The sequence below is a fragment of the Epinephelus fuscoguttatus genome, linkage group LG18, assembly GCF_011397635.1.
Source record: "Epinephelus fuscoguttatus linkage group LG18, E.fuscoguttatus.final_Chr_v1".
Classification (NCBI taxonomy): domain Eukaryota; kingdom Metazoa; phylum Chordata; class Actinopteri; order Perciformes; family Serranidae; genus Epinephelus; species Epinephelus fuscoguttatus.
In genome coordinates this window covers 19,935,933-19,950,609 of record NC_064769.1, presented here as the reverse complement: position 1 = coordinate 19,950,609, position 14,677 = coordinate 19,935,933, and the positions used below count along the sequence as shown (strand labels likewise).

Genomic DNA, 14,677 nt, shown 5'->3' with positions numbered 1-14,677 from the left:
AACAGCAACCAGCCATGTATCATGCCAACGTTAAAGAGCACTTTTTTCATTGGTTTCTGACACCGCAAATCACTGCTGAAGCGTCGAATTTCAATGACTTTGGAGAGAGACCGGACTCAATATTCGTACTTGTAAAAAGAACATTATCTGTATTGGAGTATTCAGCTCAAACCTATTAAACTAGCCTACTGGGCACAAACCCAGGAGCTCAAAGTGTCAGAGGTCCTCTGGCCTTAACCTGCAAAATGTCACTCAAAGAGACGTAGTGATGCAAAGAGGCACACAGTATCTACAAAAGAGGCATAACAAACTCAAAGAGACACAAAATGTGAAAACAACTTGCATCAACTGTATCATTTTATGATGGAAATGTCATGGTACTTTCTGCTTCAGTTTTTTCGCACTTGCATCTTCTTTCCGTTTTTTTATGGCAGATTGCAACCATTGCTTTTGAGGTTGTATGCTGCCACCACCTACCCTGGAAATCCAGAGTTCTCGCTAGAGTACAATTTGAATTTGCTCAGTGAGTCACTCTGGCAATCAGTAATGATGCTCATTACCCATGCCCTTGGAGCCGAGCTGCACCAATCATATCGGTGTATCTGATATAGGCGGGCCAGAGGTGAGCTAAACAGATGACGACAGCGCTGCGACGACGAAGTCCGGAATCAGTCAGTAAACATTGCAAGATGGCTACGGATGAACACCAGTTGTTTGAAACAGCTTTGGCCGCTACAATGAACGAGTTAGACTTGGCTTTTTCTCTAAAAGAGGAACAGAAGACACCGCTCCAGTCTTTCCTTTGCAAGAAGGACGTTTTTGCTGTTTTGCCGACCGGATACAGCAGTGATATTTTCAAATGCATGCTTGGTGCCGCCCCTCGATTTGGGCCATTTGCATTCATAGCCAGACCCTAAGTCTTTCTAGATTTGGGTCTGGATTTCCAGGCTAGCCACCACCTACTTTAACTGAGGCACTGTTACGTCTATGAGTCACATTGTAGCAGTTCATCAAATGAATTAGAAGTCCTCTGCCACTTCCAAGTTTTTACTCGCAGGGACAAATACACTTATTCTAAATACTGAAGAGGACGTGTCCCCTGCATCCCCGCCCACATTTATGCGTATGCTCACAAAGACTTCGGTCAGGCGAAGGTATGATTCTCAGAGGACACAGCAAGGAGATCCTAGTCCTGGGGGATTTGTTCATGTTGAACAGAGCATCACTTTGATTATTGAAACTCCCTCAAGAAGTCCCTAAGGGATTAAAGTTTTCTCAGTAGAGAACTATAAAAACTTGTTTTGGTGTAAAGTTCAAACAGCCTGTTGTAGTGCTCTAATGTATGAGCAGAGCTTTACACTCACTCTATCAGCTATCAGCTGAGGCAAAGTGTGTCCTTTCCTCAGGATGAGGTTGTCAACACTTTGATTTAGATGTAGTACAATTTGAAATTCAGACCGAGGCGTGACTTTCTAATGATTATAATTAGAAATCTTCCTGAACTGCTTGGCTTGCACAGACATGCCTTCATTAAACTCAGAAATAACAGTGTGACATATAAAATGCATTAGTACAGAATGTTAAAAAAAAGTTTTCAAGTTTCCATTAAAAAGTAATCAAGTTTATAATAAACTTTGACTGTGGAGATGTAATTGGGCAATTTTAATCAAGGATAAATGGTCTAGCTGTCTACGAAACCATCCCTTCTGCAGCTACAGATATTAGTAGAGTTTGGGGTTTCACAGCCTCTAAACCTGGAATTATACGTGCACAGAACATGCAAATGCTGCTTGGATATGTTTGCATGGTGGTTTCTTTTATACTGTTTGCCTTTCAGTTTCAAACCCATAACACCCCTACTGCAATACTTACAGTGGGTCTGCAGATTCACGATTTTACACCAGGTAATGTAAGGGCAAAAGACAACGTAACGCTCAAAAGGGTTCAAACATTTTTAATTATTTATTTGGTTCCCAAGGGGCCAGGGAATGTCAGTTTTTTACCTACCGAGGGGATGGAGGAGAGCACGTCAAGGTCCACTTTTGCCGCATGTTGGTTGCTTCTGTAGTTGTCCTTTTTTGTCACACGTAACTGTTACTTACTACTGACTTCAGACTGTTGCCATACACTAAGTCAACATCACTCTTCGGCCTTTCTTGAGGTGCATCTCGGACTTCAGGCTGTGGCATGTCGGAGACACCCTGGCCTACAGATTCAGCAACGTCTGCAAGGGTGTTTTCACATTTAGTCCTTTTTAAATGAACCGATCTCAGTCCCCTGAAAGTGCACCAAAAAGTGGACCAACAGAAAAAGGACTCAGTTCTTTTTGTGTTCACGTTGTCAGTTCATTCGTAACAGTTTTCTTTCTGGTCAACCTCAGCTCTGATGGGGCCTCAGTCCTCTTTCTGTTCACACTATAGCCTATATATAATATATACTGACATGGTTTTGTTTTGACTTTGACGTGGCACTGCAGCATGGTTATGAATCCCCTCACTTTCACATGAACTTAAAATTGGAGGTAAACCTCAGTGTTTCTGTGCTGTAGACTGTTGCCATTTGATGTATTCTCCATTCCACATCTGGAGATGTGCAGTGTCTTCTGTGTACCAAATTACTCCTTGTCCTGCGTCCTTGCAAGCATTACAGGCCAACGGGGTTTCATCTCTTTTTTCAAGGACCCCAGTGCAACAGCATGTGATCTAGAGAGCGAACCTGGCACACTTTGTATTAACAAGGCACAGGCTACTTAAAGCAAACCGAACTCAGACCACCTCCTGACAGGAGATGACACATAACACTCTCTCTGCACAGGTCCACTCAAGCATTTACGTGTATTTTTATAAAAGCATAATTGCAGCACAGACAATCAGCAAGTTAATGAGTCTTCTGAAGTTGTAAATAAGTTTAAAGTTTAACTTTATTTGCACATTAAAATATAAAGACCAGAGAAAAGTAACAAATAATAAAAACAGAAGTATAAAATACAGATAGATTTAGAAATACAACATGATGCAAAGTAAAATGTTGATAAAGATTCATATCCACACAATCAACACTACTGAGGACAAATGAACAGAACATCAAATAAATCAGTACTTTGCTTAAACACAGCAGCCACACAGCACAGTGAGGATTTATACTTTATGTAGTTTTTTTGTATTCAGACAAGGACATAGAGTCAGATAAAAAGTTCAAGTTCACATTCCACAGTTGGGCTCCATAGTACTTCAATTAATACTGTCCCCTTGATGTACTGTACGATACAGTGGTAGGTAAAGGTTATTGATTTGTCTCATTGGATAAAAATGTACCTGAGAATTACAGATAAAAAATTAATGGCTTATTACCGATCTATAACGTATCAAGATTCAGTAAATTATTTGTCAATCAGTGATAAAACCTTCAATAAAGTATGCTTTATCTAAATCAGCCATATATTATTGTATGTGAACATCAGCTCACAGTGAGCACATCTTCTGCTAACAGACCATTAGAGCGAAAGTTAAACTAAAATGACCTGATGTTGGTGTTTACACTCCTGAGACATGTAAATTCCTGCCTGCTGACCTGAGCGCTGCTCCTGCAGTACTCATTTCAAGCAAAGGTGATTTCCTGTAAACATCGCAGCCTAATCAGTGTTTCTCATTTGTGAAAACACTTTGACACACACTTGCATTAAAATTAGTTATTTAAAAATACACTGGAGTATTGTTAATGGAGCTAATGGGGCCCCTGACAGCAGATGGTCCGTCTCCTTGACTACTGATCACCCCTCGTAGGCCATATTTGCATCAACACATCAGCATATTTCAGCATCTTTTAATTGTTTTTTTTTTTTCTTTTTAAGGAATACTCCCACTTACGCCGCTAACTCCATCTGGTTTGTGTATTTTATTATCTCTGCAGCCACAGGCATGCTTTTCTGGATGAAAGTATTCCACTAGTAGATAACCATGTTGCTTCCTACACTGTTGTCCTCTAAACCTGTAATCAGTTTGTCACTGTGACTATATTTCTTCTGGCTACATAAATTGATTCTCTTTTTTCTTCATAGTGCCTAACTGATTATAGACTTCAGCAATATAAGATTACAGTGCTGTCAATTAAGATGTAATATGTAATGTAGACACTGAATGTAATGTATGTTCTCACAGTCTTGCTCATTATATTAACATACAGAGTACTTATAATACTGTGCAAATTTCCAGCCTGTATGTGGCTCCATGCAGTGAGGTTATTGTCTGGTTTCCTTTCATGTCATCTTTTTCTTGACACAGCTGATAGCGTTTACATAACCCTCCTCATATATCTACTATCTCTGAAAGCAGTCAGGTCATTTGCCCCTGTGTCTATAAAGGTTTATCTTTTTCATTCTCGACTACCCCCTGACGTTTTTGGAACATTTCCAGCTCTTACTCAGTGTTACAAAACAGAAATGACCGACTTATGTTGTGCATGTTTTTTGCTTTAAGTCCATATTACTAATAGGAGGACCAGCAGAGGCATAACTGCTGCACAGTTTCTGATATTCATTCTCCGTCTGCAATGAAAAATTCATTTTCTTATTATCTATAACAAAACGAATTAAATGTCTTAGCCTTACTCTGCCATTTGGAACCACAGGACGTGTAACCGTGAATCACAGTGCACTTTCAAAATCCTTTTATCTGGGGAATGTTCGTGGACAATGGATTTACTGTGTAAACACTCACTTGTAAAGGTGGGAGTCTGGGGCTTTATACTCTAAATGGAGACATTTTTCAAAAAGCTGTTCAAAAGCTGCACTCCACGTCATTGCAGTTAGAATAGTCTTTGTTGGAAAATAGGTTTCAAACAGAGACCCTGGACGAGTTAAAATTTTGATTCTACTGAAAATTATAAGCTGCGTTTTCTGTTTGTTATTTCTATGAATGGAAGGCAGGAATGCTAAAGGTCCGCTGTGCAGGATTTAGGGGTATCTACTGGCAGAAATTGAATATAATATTCACAACTATATTTTCATTTGCTTATAATCACCTGAAAACAAGAATTGTTGGGTTTTTTGTTACCTGAGAATGAGACGTTTATACCTACGGAGCGGGTCCTGTTCCATGGTGTCTGTGGCAAGTCATTGTATAGCTAATAGCTGCACTTGATATGCACCGCAGATATCTGTAATTTAATTTTTCCTTGTCACGGTGACATTACAATGTACTAACATGTGCCCCATATCACTTAGCATGAAAATACTGGCTGAAATGTACTGTCTAGGTAGTGTTATCTGGTAACAAGCTAACTTCACAACAGATTACCTCTGTAAACAAACCCTGAATGTGTCCAAAGTATTGTTCTACAGTAGCCCAGAAAGACAAATCAAACACTTGCTCTAGATAGAGCCGTTCATTTCATTTCGTGTTGACCACCATAGGTCTTTTACATGCTTGGCACCAGGCCTGGAATTTCATCATTTTAGGGGCAAGGCCACTTGGCCTTTCATGTTGTCAATTTTTTGAGGGCGGGGCAGCAAGGCCATAAAATAAAGCAATGATTCCAAGTCCGCGTTCATAATGGATTTAAGGACTAACGATGTATAAACTATCTGTGAAATGAATAAATAAATAACACAAGCTCAAGTAGTCAGCTGGGATAGGCTCCAGCCCCCCCCTCCCACAACCCTCAAGAGGATGAAGCGGTTAGAAGATGAATGAATGAATGAATGAATGAATGAATGAATGAATGAATGAACAAGCTCAAGTAATAATAATGAGTATAATATAAAATAAAATAAAGTAATAATGTGATTTATTTAATAGCACTAATAAACCCAATGTGTTTTAAATAGACAACAACCAGGTTCATGTATTTATAAGCAAACAATCTTAAATATTAGACCTAAATATTTTTTGAGTGTACATGATAAACTGATTCACTGAACGAGACCAGCTTCAGCTTACAATTATTTTTGATGTGTTGTTAGATAACTAACAGTTCCCAGTTTATTCTAGGGAAAAAAATAAATAAATCTGTTTTTAGGATTAAATTAAAAAATAAGACTTGAAGTGAGCTGTCCTGGGGTTGGGGGAGATATGTGGCAAGCTTATCTGCATTTCACAAGTACCCATCAACAGCGTTTGTGTAATGAGTTTCACTGCCAGAGGGAGGAGACAAAAGGTGTGCACTCCAGCTTTAAAAAGCAGATGGTGACAGCTCACAATGATTTTTCCTTCCACCTAGATATAATTTTCATTTTCTGTCTGTGCCAAAGCTTGTTTCAAAACACAACAATTATAATCTTCATTCAGCTCCATCTATAGTCAATGATCAATGCACAATTTCTAAAAAACAATACACTAACAGCACTTTAACACAGCGTTAAATCAGGGGTCTACTGGTGATAAATACATGCACATGTCAGCAAGATAGAGACCTGCACATGTCTGTGAACAGATCAGTAATTACAGTTATCCTGAGATCAATCAGCCCTGACTCTAACTAATCAGTTCAAGATCAAACATCATTGTCAAGTCCAACCCAGACATCAATCTTCATGGGTCTCTGCCATCTTATTGGCATCCTGTCATCTCTCTCTCCCCCTGACTCTCTGCATGCCCCCCCCCCCCCCACCCCCCCACCCCCCCACCCCCACCCCTCTCTTCCTCTCTCTGCTCCTAAAGCAACAGCAGCTTCAGCTTCACTCAGAGTGGAGAAGCGCACAAGGAAAGTCCGCTTTTCATACTCAAACAACTCATCTGTACGCTGCAGAGACACCAACACAGGTGAGTTACCGTGCTTTTTTTTTCAAATCTGTATTTGTTTGTATGTTTATTCATTAATGAATTTATATATTTTGCATGCCTCAGGTCAGAGGTAGTGATGGCATCTTTCCTCCAAGACAGAACAACATAACTGTAGTATATAATAGAAATATGCATTACTTGGATAGCACATATCTATTTAAAAATGTCCTTCTGCAAATAAATATGTATTGAAAGAAAACTCTAAACTCTAAAGCCTATAGCTGGACTTCTATAATAAAGCCAGACTAAGCAAATAATGTAGGAGATGAAGACGAGGAAAAAGCTTTGAATATGGTGCAAATAGGTGAGAAGGGTGCTGACTGTGAACAAATCTATCTCAAATATGTTGTTTTTTTATTACTCTATTATTTTGTTTCTGCACTCTAATATCCAAGTTGATAACACACTGTGCCACTGGGATTGACCTCACACTGTATGTGTAAAAAATATTCAAGCAAAGTCATTGTGGGCACCAAGTTTCAGCTTTAAAATGAAAGTTCTTATTTGGCTCAGGCTGAATATCTGAGCATTTAATTCATGCATATATATGGTCTTTTAAACTGGATTTAAAACAATGTAATTTCATAACCGTGGTAAGTCTACAATACGGGCACAGCAAAGTCAGCATCCTTTAATAAATGAGCATCAAAGGTAATATTCTCTACATGTAAGTGCAAATGCTTTACAGACAATGCAAGACAATGCATTTAAATTCCAAGTTATAGTCATATTAAGTGAAGGTTACAGCAGAGGTCTGCACTAACTGTACTCTATACGCATGTGAACTAGTCTGAAACACTGAGACTTAAATCAAACTGTGATGTTTCAAATTTTTAATAGCAGCCAGAAAGCAGAAGACAGAAGACAAAATCTGTCATTATTTTCCAGTAAAATGTATCTTCCTCGCTGTTCATGAATTGATTAGTCATTGTATCAGCTGTTGCATGAATTAATTTCATATGGAGCAAGAACCCAAGGTCCCTCTTTGTATCTCTGCACTGTGCGTCACATATTAATAGGCTGGACCAGAGATGTGACTGTCATCTGAGAGCTTATAGAAGGCCAAACAGTCACTGTTGATGAAATTATGTGCAAAACATAGAAAAAATCTCATTAGCAAAGAGGAGCCATGGTCACAAGTAGACCCTCCCGATGCTGAATGAATGACTTTTAACAGGACATTTAAACAACAGTGCAAGCTATGGCTTTTAAAATGACCCTCAAGGTGAATGTCATTAAAACCACTGCAAAAATTCTAACTGATGTGCTTCGTGGAACAGTTTGGCACTGCAGGAGTGTTATTGCGTCCGGCATTTCTGATATTTCATCCACAACTTGTAGTTTTAATTTTGTAATCTGATTCACCAGGAGGTATTGCACATGATAGAATATAAAAGCATTGGGACATGTGACTGAATTAGGTGCAAAGTGTGCTTATATCACAAAATTTTTATGCAACTAAAACAATAAAAATAGCGATACGTCTTTAAAAAGAACAATTATTTTGCATTGTCTTGCCACACAGTCAGTAGGAATATGTACATACTTTCGATATTACTTAATAAATGGTATTTTTATTGGTATGAATTATTTAATATCACACTTAAAGGGGAACTATTCCCATTTTCATTATTCATACATGTTATTCCGATGGTCTGAGACAGTCCAAAAATATAAGTAAAAATGAACTATCACCAAAATCCAAAATCTAATGTGCTAAAAGTCAGATTAGTAATGTAGGATGTAGAGTGTGGAGCTGCTTCACTTACAATGAAGTGGGAAAGATGTTATAGGTGACACTGAGAGCACCCAGGGGAATGTTCTCGGTACATTTTCTACATCAGAGCTGACTACAACAGAATAAAGCTCATCTGGGTTTAAAAAGAAAACCAACATTCTGTGGGTCCACAAAATCTCTCATTCTCATGCTGTGCCGCAGCTTCAGACTTTACACTTCATCACTTTCTTCTCTGGTTTCTGGCTTTGAGGGAGAGCAACTCATGTTCACAAATACTGATTTAACTTTTCTCGGCCATGGAAATAATATATTGGAATTCAGAGTCTAGGTGGTGTTCCCCTTTAAGAAGTGTGACCATCAGAGCATCCTCATTAGCAGTTCTTCTCTTGTTGCTTAAAGAAGCTCTTTAGCTCTTTGTTAGCATGCAGCTAACAGTACTAACAACAGCAACAGTGACAGAGGAAACCATCCTGATATCAGTGATAACTGTGGCATGAGGGCAGTGCAGAGTGGCAACAACTAGCTAGCCGATGGGCAACACACGGTACTGGCACGCGCTAATGACCCAAACATATTAGACTGACATTAGAGACCTCGACGTCGACTGATGCATTGCCTCATGTCGCCTGGGTCTCGGCCAAAAAGTTGCACCTGAGCACACCACAAAGACTACAGCCGACAGCCAACTAGCAGATATGTTCTGCACCTGTGTGAGAGGAGATAACTCTCCATAGCAGCAGGTGGCGCTAGTCTGTATGCATTATTTAAAAAGAGAAGCCGAAAGACCGACAGGAGGACGGATTCAAGATGTTAGTTAGCCAGTTGGCATCTTTACAACACAACCTAATGTTGGACAAACAAATGAAATTTACCGTGCGCTAGCAAACAGTAACACAAACAGTTGTGAACTGTTTCTGCTAAAGAGCTCAATGGCTTAAAAATATCTTACTTAATATAACATGTTTGTTTTAATCCTCCACCATTTTGAATTTAGTTGTTTGTTTGCTTTCTTCATGTCTGTTTCTCTTGTGCACTTGTGCACTCTTGTGCTGAACTGCCCATCAGAGTGAATACATTCACTGACGGGCTCTAACACTTTTACACTGCCAGATTTTCGGCGAATGTTGGGCCATTTTACTGGCAAGCTGAGTGTTTAGACACACTGAGCCGGATTGGCGAGTTGATCCGAGGTGCCCAATTTTCCGCCACGTAGGGTAGTCATATTGGCGGTACCCTTTTAGTTTAAAAAGACAGAGGCGGCCTTCCACCACGGGAGGAGCTGTTGATGACTTGTGGGAGAAGCTGTTGATGACGCTGTACATACGACCCACTGGTGGTGGACTAACAGGAAACAGCTGATAGCAGGAATGAGCAGCTAGTAGCTAAAGGGAAACACAAACCTGACAGACACTGTAAAGATGAGCAACTGGGGAGACAAGGAATTGCGCGCCTTCCTTGCCCTTGCAAATGAAGAGGCCATTAACAGTCAGATGACGGGCACGGTGAAGAACGGGGCGGCTCACGAGAGAATCGTTGAAGGGTTGACCAGCCGTGGCTTCCCTTGGAGCACGTCACTGTGTCACTTACGTCACACGCTGAGCTACACATTTTGCTACTTGCTCACGCCCCCCATTGGCCCGAAAAAGGCACATTCTGTATGAACAAAAGTAGGCAGGTGGCATTTTGCCGCACTCCCTGATTTTGTTTTTATTCTGCCAATGCTGAACGAAGACTGATTGGGCTTTCCTGCAAATTTCCTATTTAAAAAGGGCTACTTGTTTCAACATTCTGAATTGGCCCAAAAAAAAAAAAAAAAAGCCGAAAGGGCTGACTAGTGCCAACAGTATGGGACATACCACAAAAACTAGAGTGACAGATGCTCACTGACGGCCCAACATCAGTCGTTGGCTGACCGTTGGTTTGGTGTGTCAGGCCCTTTACGTGCACTTGTGGCTGGATAGTCTACGACAACAAAACACAGAGAAGCTCAGATTACAACTCACACAGAGGTAATGATTTCTTTCTCTGCTCAGGGCACCATTACTCTGTTAATCATTGGAAAACAAATAGTGGTGTGCTGCTTTGTTAATGCTCTGAATATCGTATAGAGCTTCTTTAACAAGACATATTAAGTCAACGAGCAGCTGGCTTCAAGTTCAACATCATTCTTTGAAGTGTCTTTGTGCTGAATATTTAATATTTATGAGACTCATGCCAAAGAGAATATTATGTTGCAATTGTACTTTCCTTTAGTTTTCACTGTAATTCATTCTCAGCTACATGACTGTGACAATAATAATCAGCAAAGTAAAAAACTATTATTGCTGTTTAATAAATTCATCAAAGCACTTGAGTCATGTTGAATAAATATTCCACTGATGCTTCAAAGAACTAAAAACAGTCTGCTGCTCTGTAATCACACTAAGATAGCACTGTGTCCTCTTTATGTAGACACAACCCTGTGATTTGACATTTTCCATATGCACATTTCAGCGGAGGTTACACAAGAGTTGTGCTGCTCATTTTAGCTATTTGCATTTAAATGCCTTCATAATTATATGCTCCCTAATAATGTTCTCCTTGCCTTTTACTGTGAGGGTTTGTTGGTATTGGTCAAAGCGTGGTTAGTAATAATTGTCTTCCATTTTGTAAATGTCACAAATTGTTGCATTTACATTTTCCATGCATCCTTAGATTGAATACACCCATTTGACCTTTGGAAAAGTTGTTAATGTTCTGTCATAACAGCTGTTTTATTGTCTTTTGGACAGTGTAGATACTGGGAGATTGAGCGTTGCTGCCATGGAGGGTAATCACAGTGGCTTGGCAGGAAGCACACAGCAGTCTGTGTCTGGAGAACAGACAGATGGACACATTTACGAGGTTGCAGTGCAGAACAGCTCCACGAACCACAGCTCCCAGTTTGCAGATGTCGCTCTGCTGCAGACGTTCAAGCCTCTCATCATCCCCTGTTATGTGCTCGTTGTGGTGGTGGGCGTCTTTGGGAATTACCTGCTCCTCTATGTCATCTGCCGAACCCGCAAGATGCACAACGTCACCAACTTCTTCATCGGAAACCTGGCCTTCTCTGACATGCTCATGTGCGTGACTTGCGTCCCTTTCACTCTCGCCTACGCCTTCAACCCACACGGTTGGGTTTTTGGCCGCTCGATGTGCTATCTGGTGTTCCTCATCCAACCAGTCACGGTCTACGTCTCCGTCTTCACGCTCACTGCTATAGCTGTGGACAGGTGGGTGGATCTGCACTGCAGAAATGATCCCACTCAGATCAGAAGTGACATTTACAATCAGCTTTAAAGTTTTTTCATCATTCCTTTCAAATTATCTTCACAGTTTAGTGTCCCTGTTGGTTTGTGCAACCTGATTGTGCTGCTATTTTGGGCCAAGGAACTCTTGAAAAACACATTAAAACCTCAACCAACCACCCTGATTAAATAAAGGTCAAACAACATGAAGTGAATTTCCTCACTTTCTAATTTATTCCACATTTCAAACATCATTCACAGTGTGAGTGGAGTTTAACTGACAAGCCAGAAATTAGACCACCGGGAAATTCAATCATTATCTGTCATAATGTTTCATTTATACTCGTTCAGAAATTATGGAGATGCTCAGATTACTCACTTTTTAAGGTAACACTTTAACAATAAGGTTTCACCACTTATGCTTAAATGAATGACTGAAAAGATGACTCATCGTGATCCGGTGTCAGCTTCAGTACATGATGTAACAAAGACTCCTTTTGCTCAATGTTAATTAAATGATCAGCTTTTCATCAGCTCATGTTACAGATTCATAAATTAGAGACTTTAATGAACAGTTTAGTCATAAATAAATCAACAATACATAACTGCACAAGTCAAACTCATATATCTTTTACGATTTGTAATAACAAGCTAAATCCCTTTCTGAATTCAAAAACAAAGACCGACTGCAAAATAATCTGGGCTGCTCGTGGCAGTATGAGCCTGATGGGAACAGACCAAAATCCAATTACCCAGCTTTATACTTTGTGCACAGAAAGAACAATCAGGTATGAGCTGCAAAGACACGTCCCCTGGTGGACCCCTGAGATTGCGCTGCTGCTCACTGTACTAAAAGAGAGCTACAGTTAAGCTTCCTCCTGCAGTTTTGATTTCAAATGTTGCTTTATCTCCCTTTGAAGCCAAGGACAGCGACATCAATCTAAGCACCAGCTGAAAACCCACCTTGGCTTATTACTGCTTTGCTGCTGTTTTATATGCACACCTCTGCTCAAGCTTAAAAGTTTAAAACTTCAATTATTTTCCTTTTTTGCTAATTGTACGGTACAGGGCAAACTGAAAGTTTTGTTTTTGTAGTTGTTTTTGGTTGTGTTGAACTGAATCACCCGCAGAAGCATCTCTCTCTCCAAAATAAATGAACCTGGTGATAAAAAACACTGAATAAAGCAGTTTCAAGTTCACGCTGTGTTTTTCCACACTGTTATCAGAGTGGCTGCTAACTATGGTGGAAACTGTGAAAACATGAATGGCCCTATCAAGAGTCAGTGTTTGGTTTGATGTTCTGGGCTGCTGTGGAAAAACTGCAGTACAACATGGCGGACTCTGTGAGGGAGGATCCGCTTTCTATGCAGATTTAAATACCTCATTCTGAGGTAATGAAAAGATAAAACTAAAGATTAAACACTAAAGACAAAATCCTTCTTCTATTATTTTACATTTCTGCCAATATATCCCCCTAAATCCTACACACTGAATCTTTAACTAAACCATTAGCTGAAAGTAATTTAAACTGAAATCAAATTTTTGCTGCAGGAGTTTAAAATAAATCGTAGAGTAACTCATTCTTTGGCTCATGACTTTACATGCATTAATTAACACGAGCTTGGCACCCTTTTTATAAAGTACTACTCTTCTTTATTACAGATATTATGCAACAGTTCATCCCCTGAAGAAGCGTACCTCTGTAGCTACCTGTGCCTCCGTCCTCACCAGCATCTGGCTGCTGTCCTGCGGGCTGGTAGCACCAGCAGTCACCCACACTTACCATGTAGAGTTCAAAGAGGAAGGCTTCACCATCTGTGAGGAATTCTGGCTGGGTCAGGAGAAAGAAAGACGCGCTTATGCATACAGCACCCTGCTGGTCACGTATGTCCTGCCGCTGTCAGCTGTCTTTGTCTCTTATCTCTGTATTACTGTCAAACTGAGGAAGTGTGTCGCACCAGGCCACAGGACACAAGGCCAGGCGGGTGCTCAGCAAGCTCGCAAGAGAAAGATCTTTCGCCTGGTCGCGCTCTTGGTGTCTGCCTTTGCAGTGTGCTGGCTTCCTATTCATGTATTCAATGTGCTGCGAGACATAGACATTCATCTCATTAACAAGCGCTATTTTTTACTCATCCAACTTCTGTGCCACCTCTGTGCCATGAGCTCATCCTGCTGTAACCCCTTCCTGTATGCATGGCTACACGATCGCTTCCGCACCGAGCTACGGAAGATGTTCAAGTGCCGTCATCGTATTGGAGTGCCTGCTAACCACTGTGCTGCCAGCGTGGTCTTGTAATTACCTTGTGAAATGAATTTGCTAATGTTGCGGTGTAAGTTGCCGAATTATCCTACAAGTGGAAACGTTGGTGTGTCAGACTAATGGAGTTCATCCTCTGGCCACCGATAAAATCCACGAAACTTTCATGGATATTCAGCCTTTAGTTGTGTACAAAGATGATGGCAGGGGAGGCTCTATAGGAAAGGTCAGTCTGTTTGGCAGCATGAAGGTGTTCAGTCAATTTAATGGTTATGTCACCATTGGAGTTTGAGATATTAAATTACCAACCATTAGATAGCTTCTGTCAATTTTATCAATAAAAGAGGACATGTCATTAGATAATCATCCAGTCCACAGGGTGCCTCAAACAAACTCTCTGCAGACTTCCGGAGAATCCGATTGGGGTGCAGACTTCACCAGACTTCAGTGATTAATTTACCCACAATTCATTGCAATACAGACATCATCATAGCCTATTTTGCAGACTAAAAAAAATATAGTGGCTGTTTCAACATACCGAAGTTCCTAGACCACTTAGGTTGCATGGTGTCTCAGTTTTGACTCATGTTTCTCTTTCTTTTCTGAAGATCCACAGTACAAACAGGAGGCAGGGAAA

General features: G+C 40.3%; 1 protein-coding gene across 2 annotated transcripts; it reads left to right on the top strand.

Moving 5' to 3' along the window:
• The first annotated feature begins 6,693 nt into the window (after positions 1–6,693).
• LOC125905978 (prolactin-releasing peptide receptor-like) lies at positions 6,694–14,079 on the top strand. 2 transcript variants are annotated; one of them, XM_049604332.1, is made up of 3 exons: positions 6,694–6,758; positions 11,289–11,768; positions 13,446–14,079. In XM_049604332.1, the coding sequence occupies exons 2-3, from the start codon at positions 11,320–11,322 to the stop codon at positions 14,077–14,079; spliced, it is 1,083 nt and encodes a 360-aa protein (XP_049460289.1). In that variant the 5' UTR covers positions 6,694–6,758; positions 11,289–11,319. The 2 variants fall into 2 exon arrangements, with proteins under 2 accessions (XP_049460289.1, XP_049460288.1); XM_049604331.1 differs by having other exon boundaries at positions 6,702–6,758; positions 11,294–11,768.
• The last annotated feature ends 598 nt before the right edge of the window (positions 14,080–14,677 follow it).

What these genes read in the sequence shown, in the direction of transcription:
- LOC125905978 (XM_049604332.1), top strand. Translation starts at nt 11,320, where the DNA reads ATGGAGGGTAATCACAGTGGCTTGGCAGGAAGCACACAGCAGTCTGTG. An exon ending in ACTGCTATAGCTGTGGACAG is followed by an intron (nt 11,769 to 13,445) that starts GTGGGTGGATCT and finishes TCTTTATTACAG; the next exon opens with ATATTATGCAACAGTTCATC.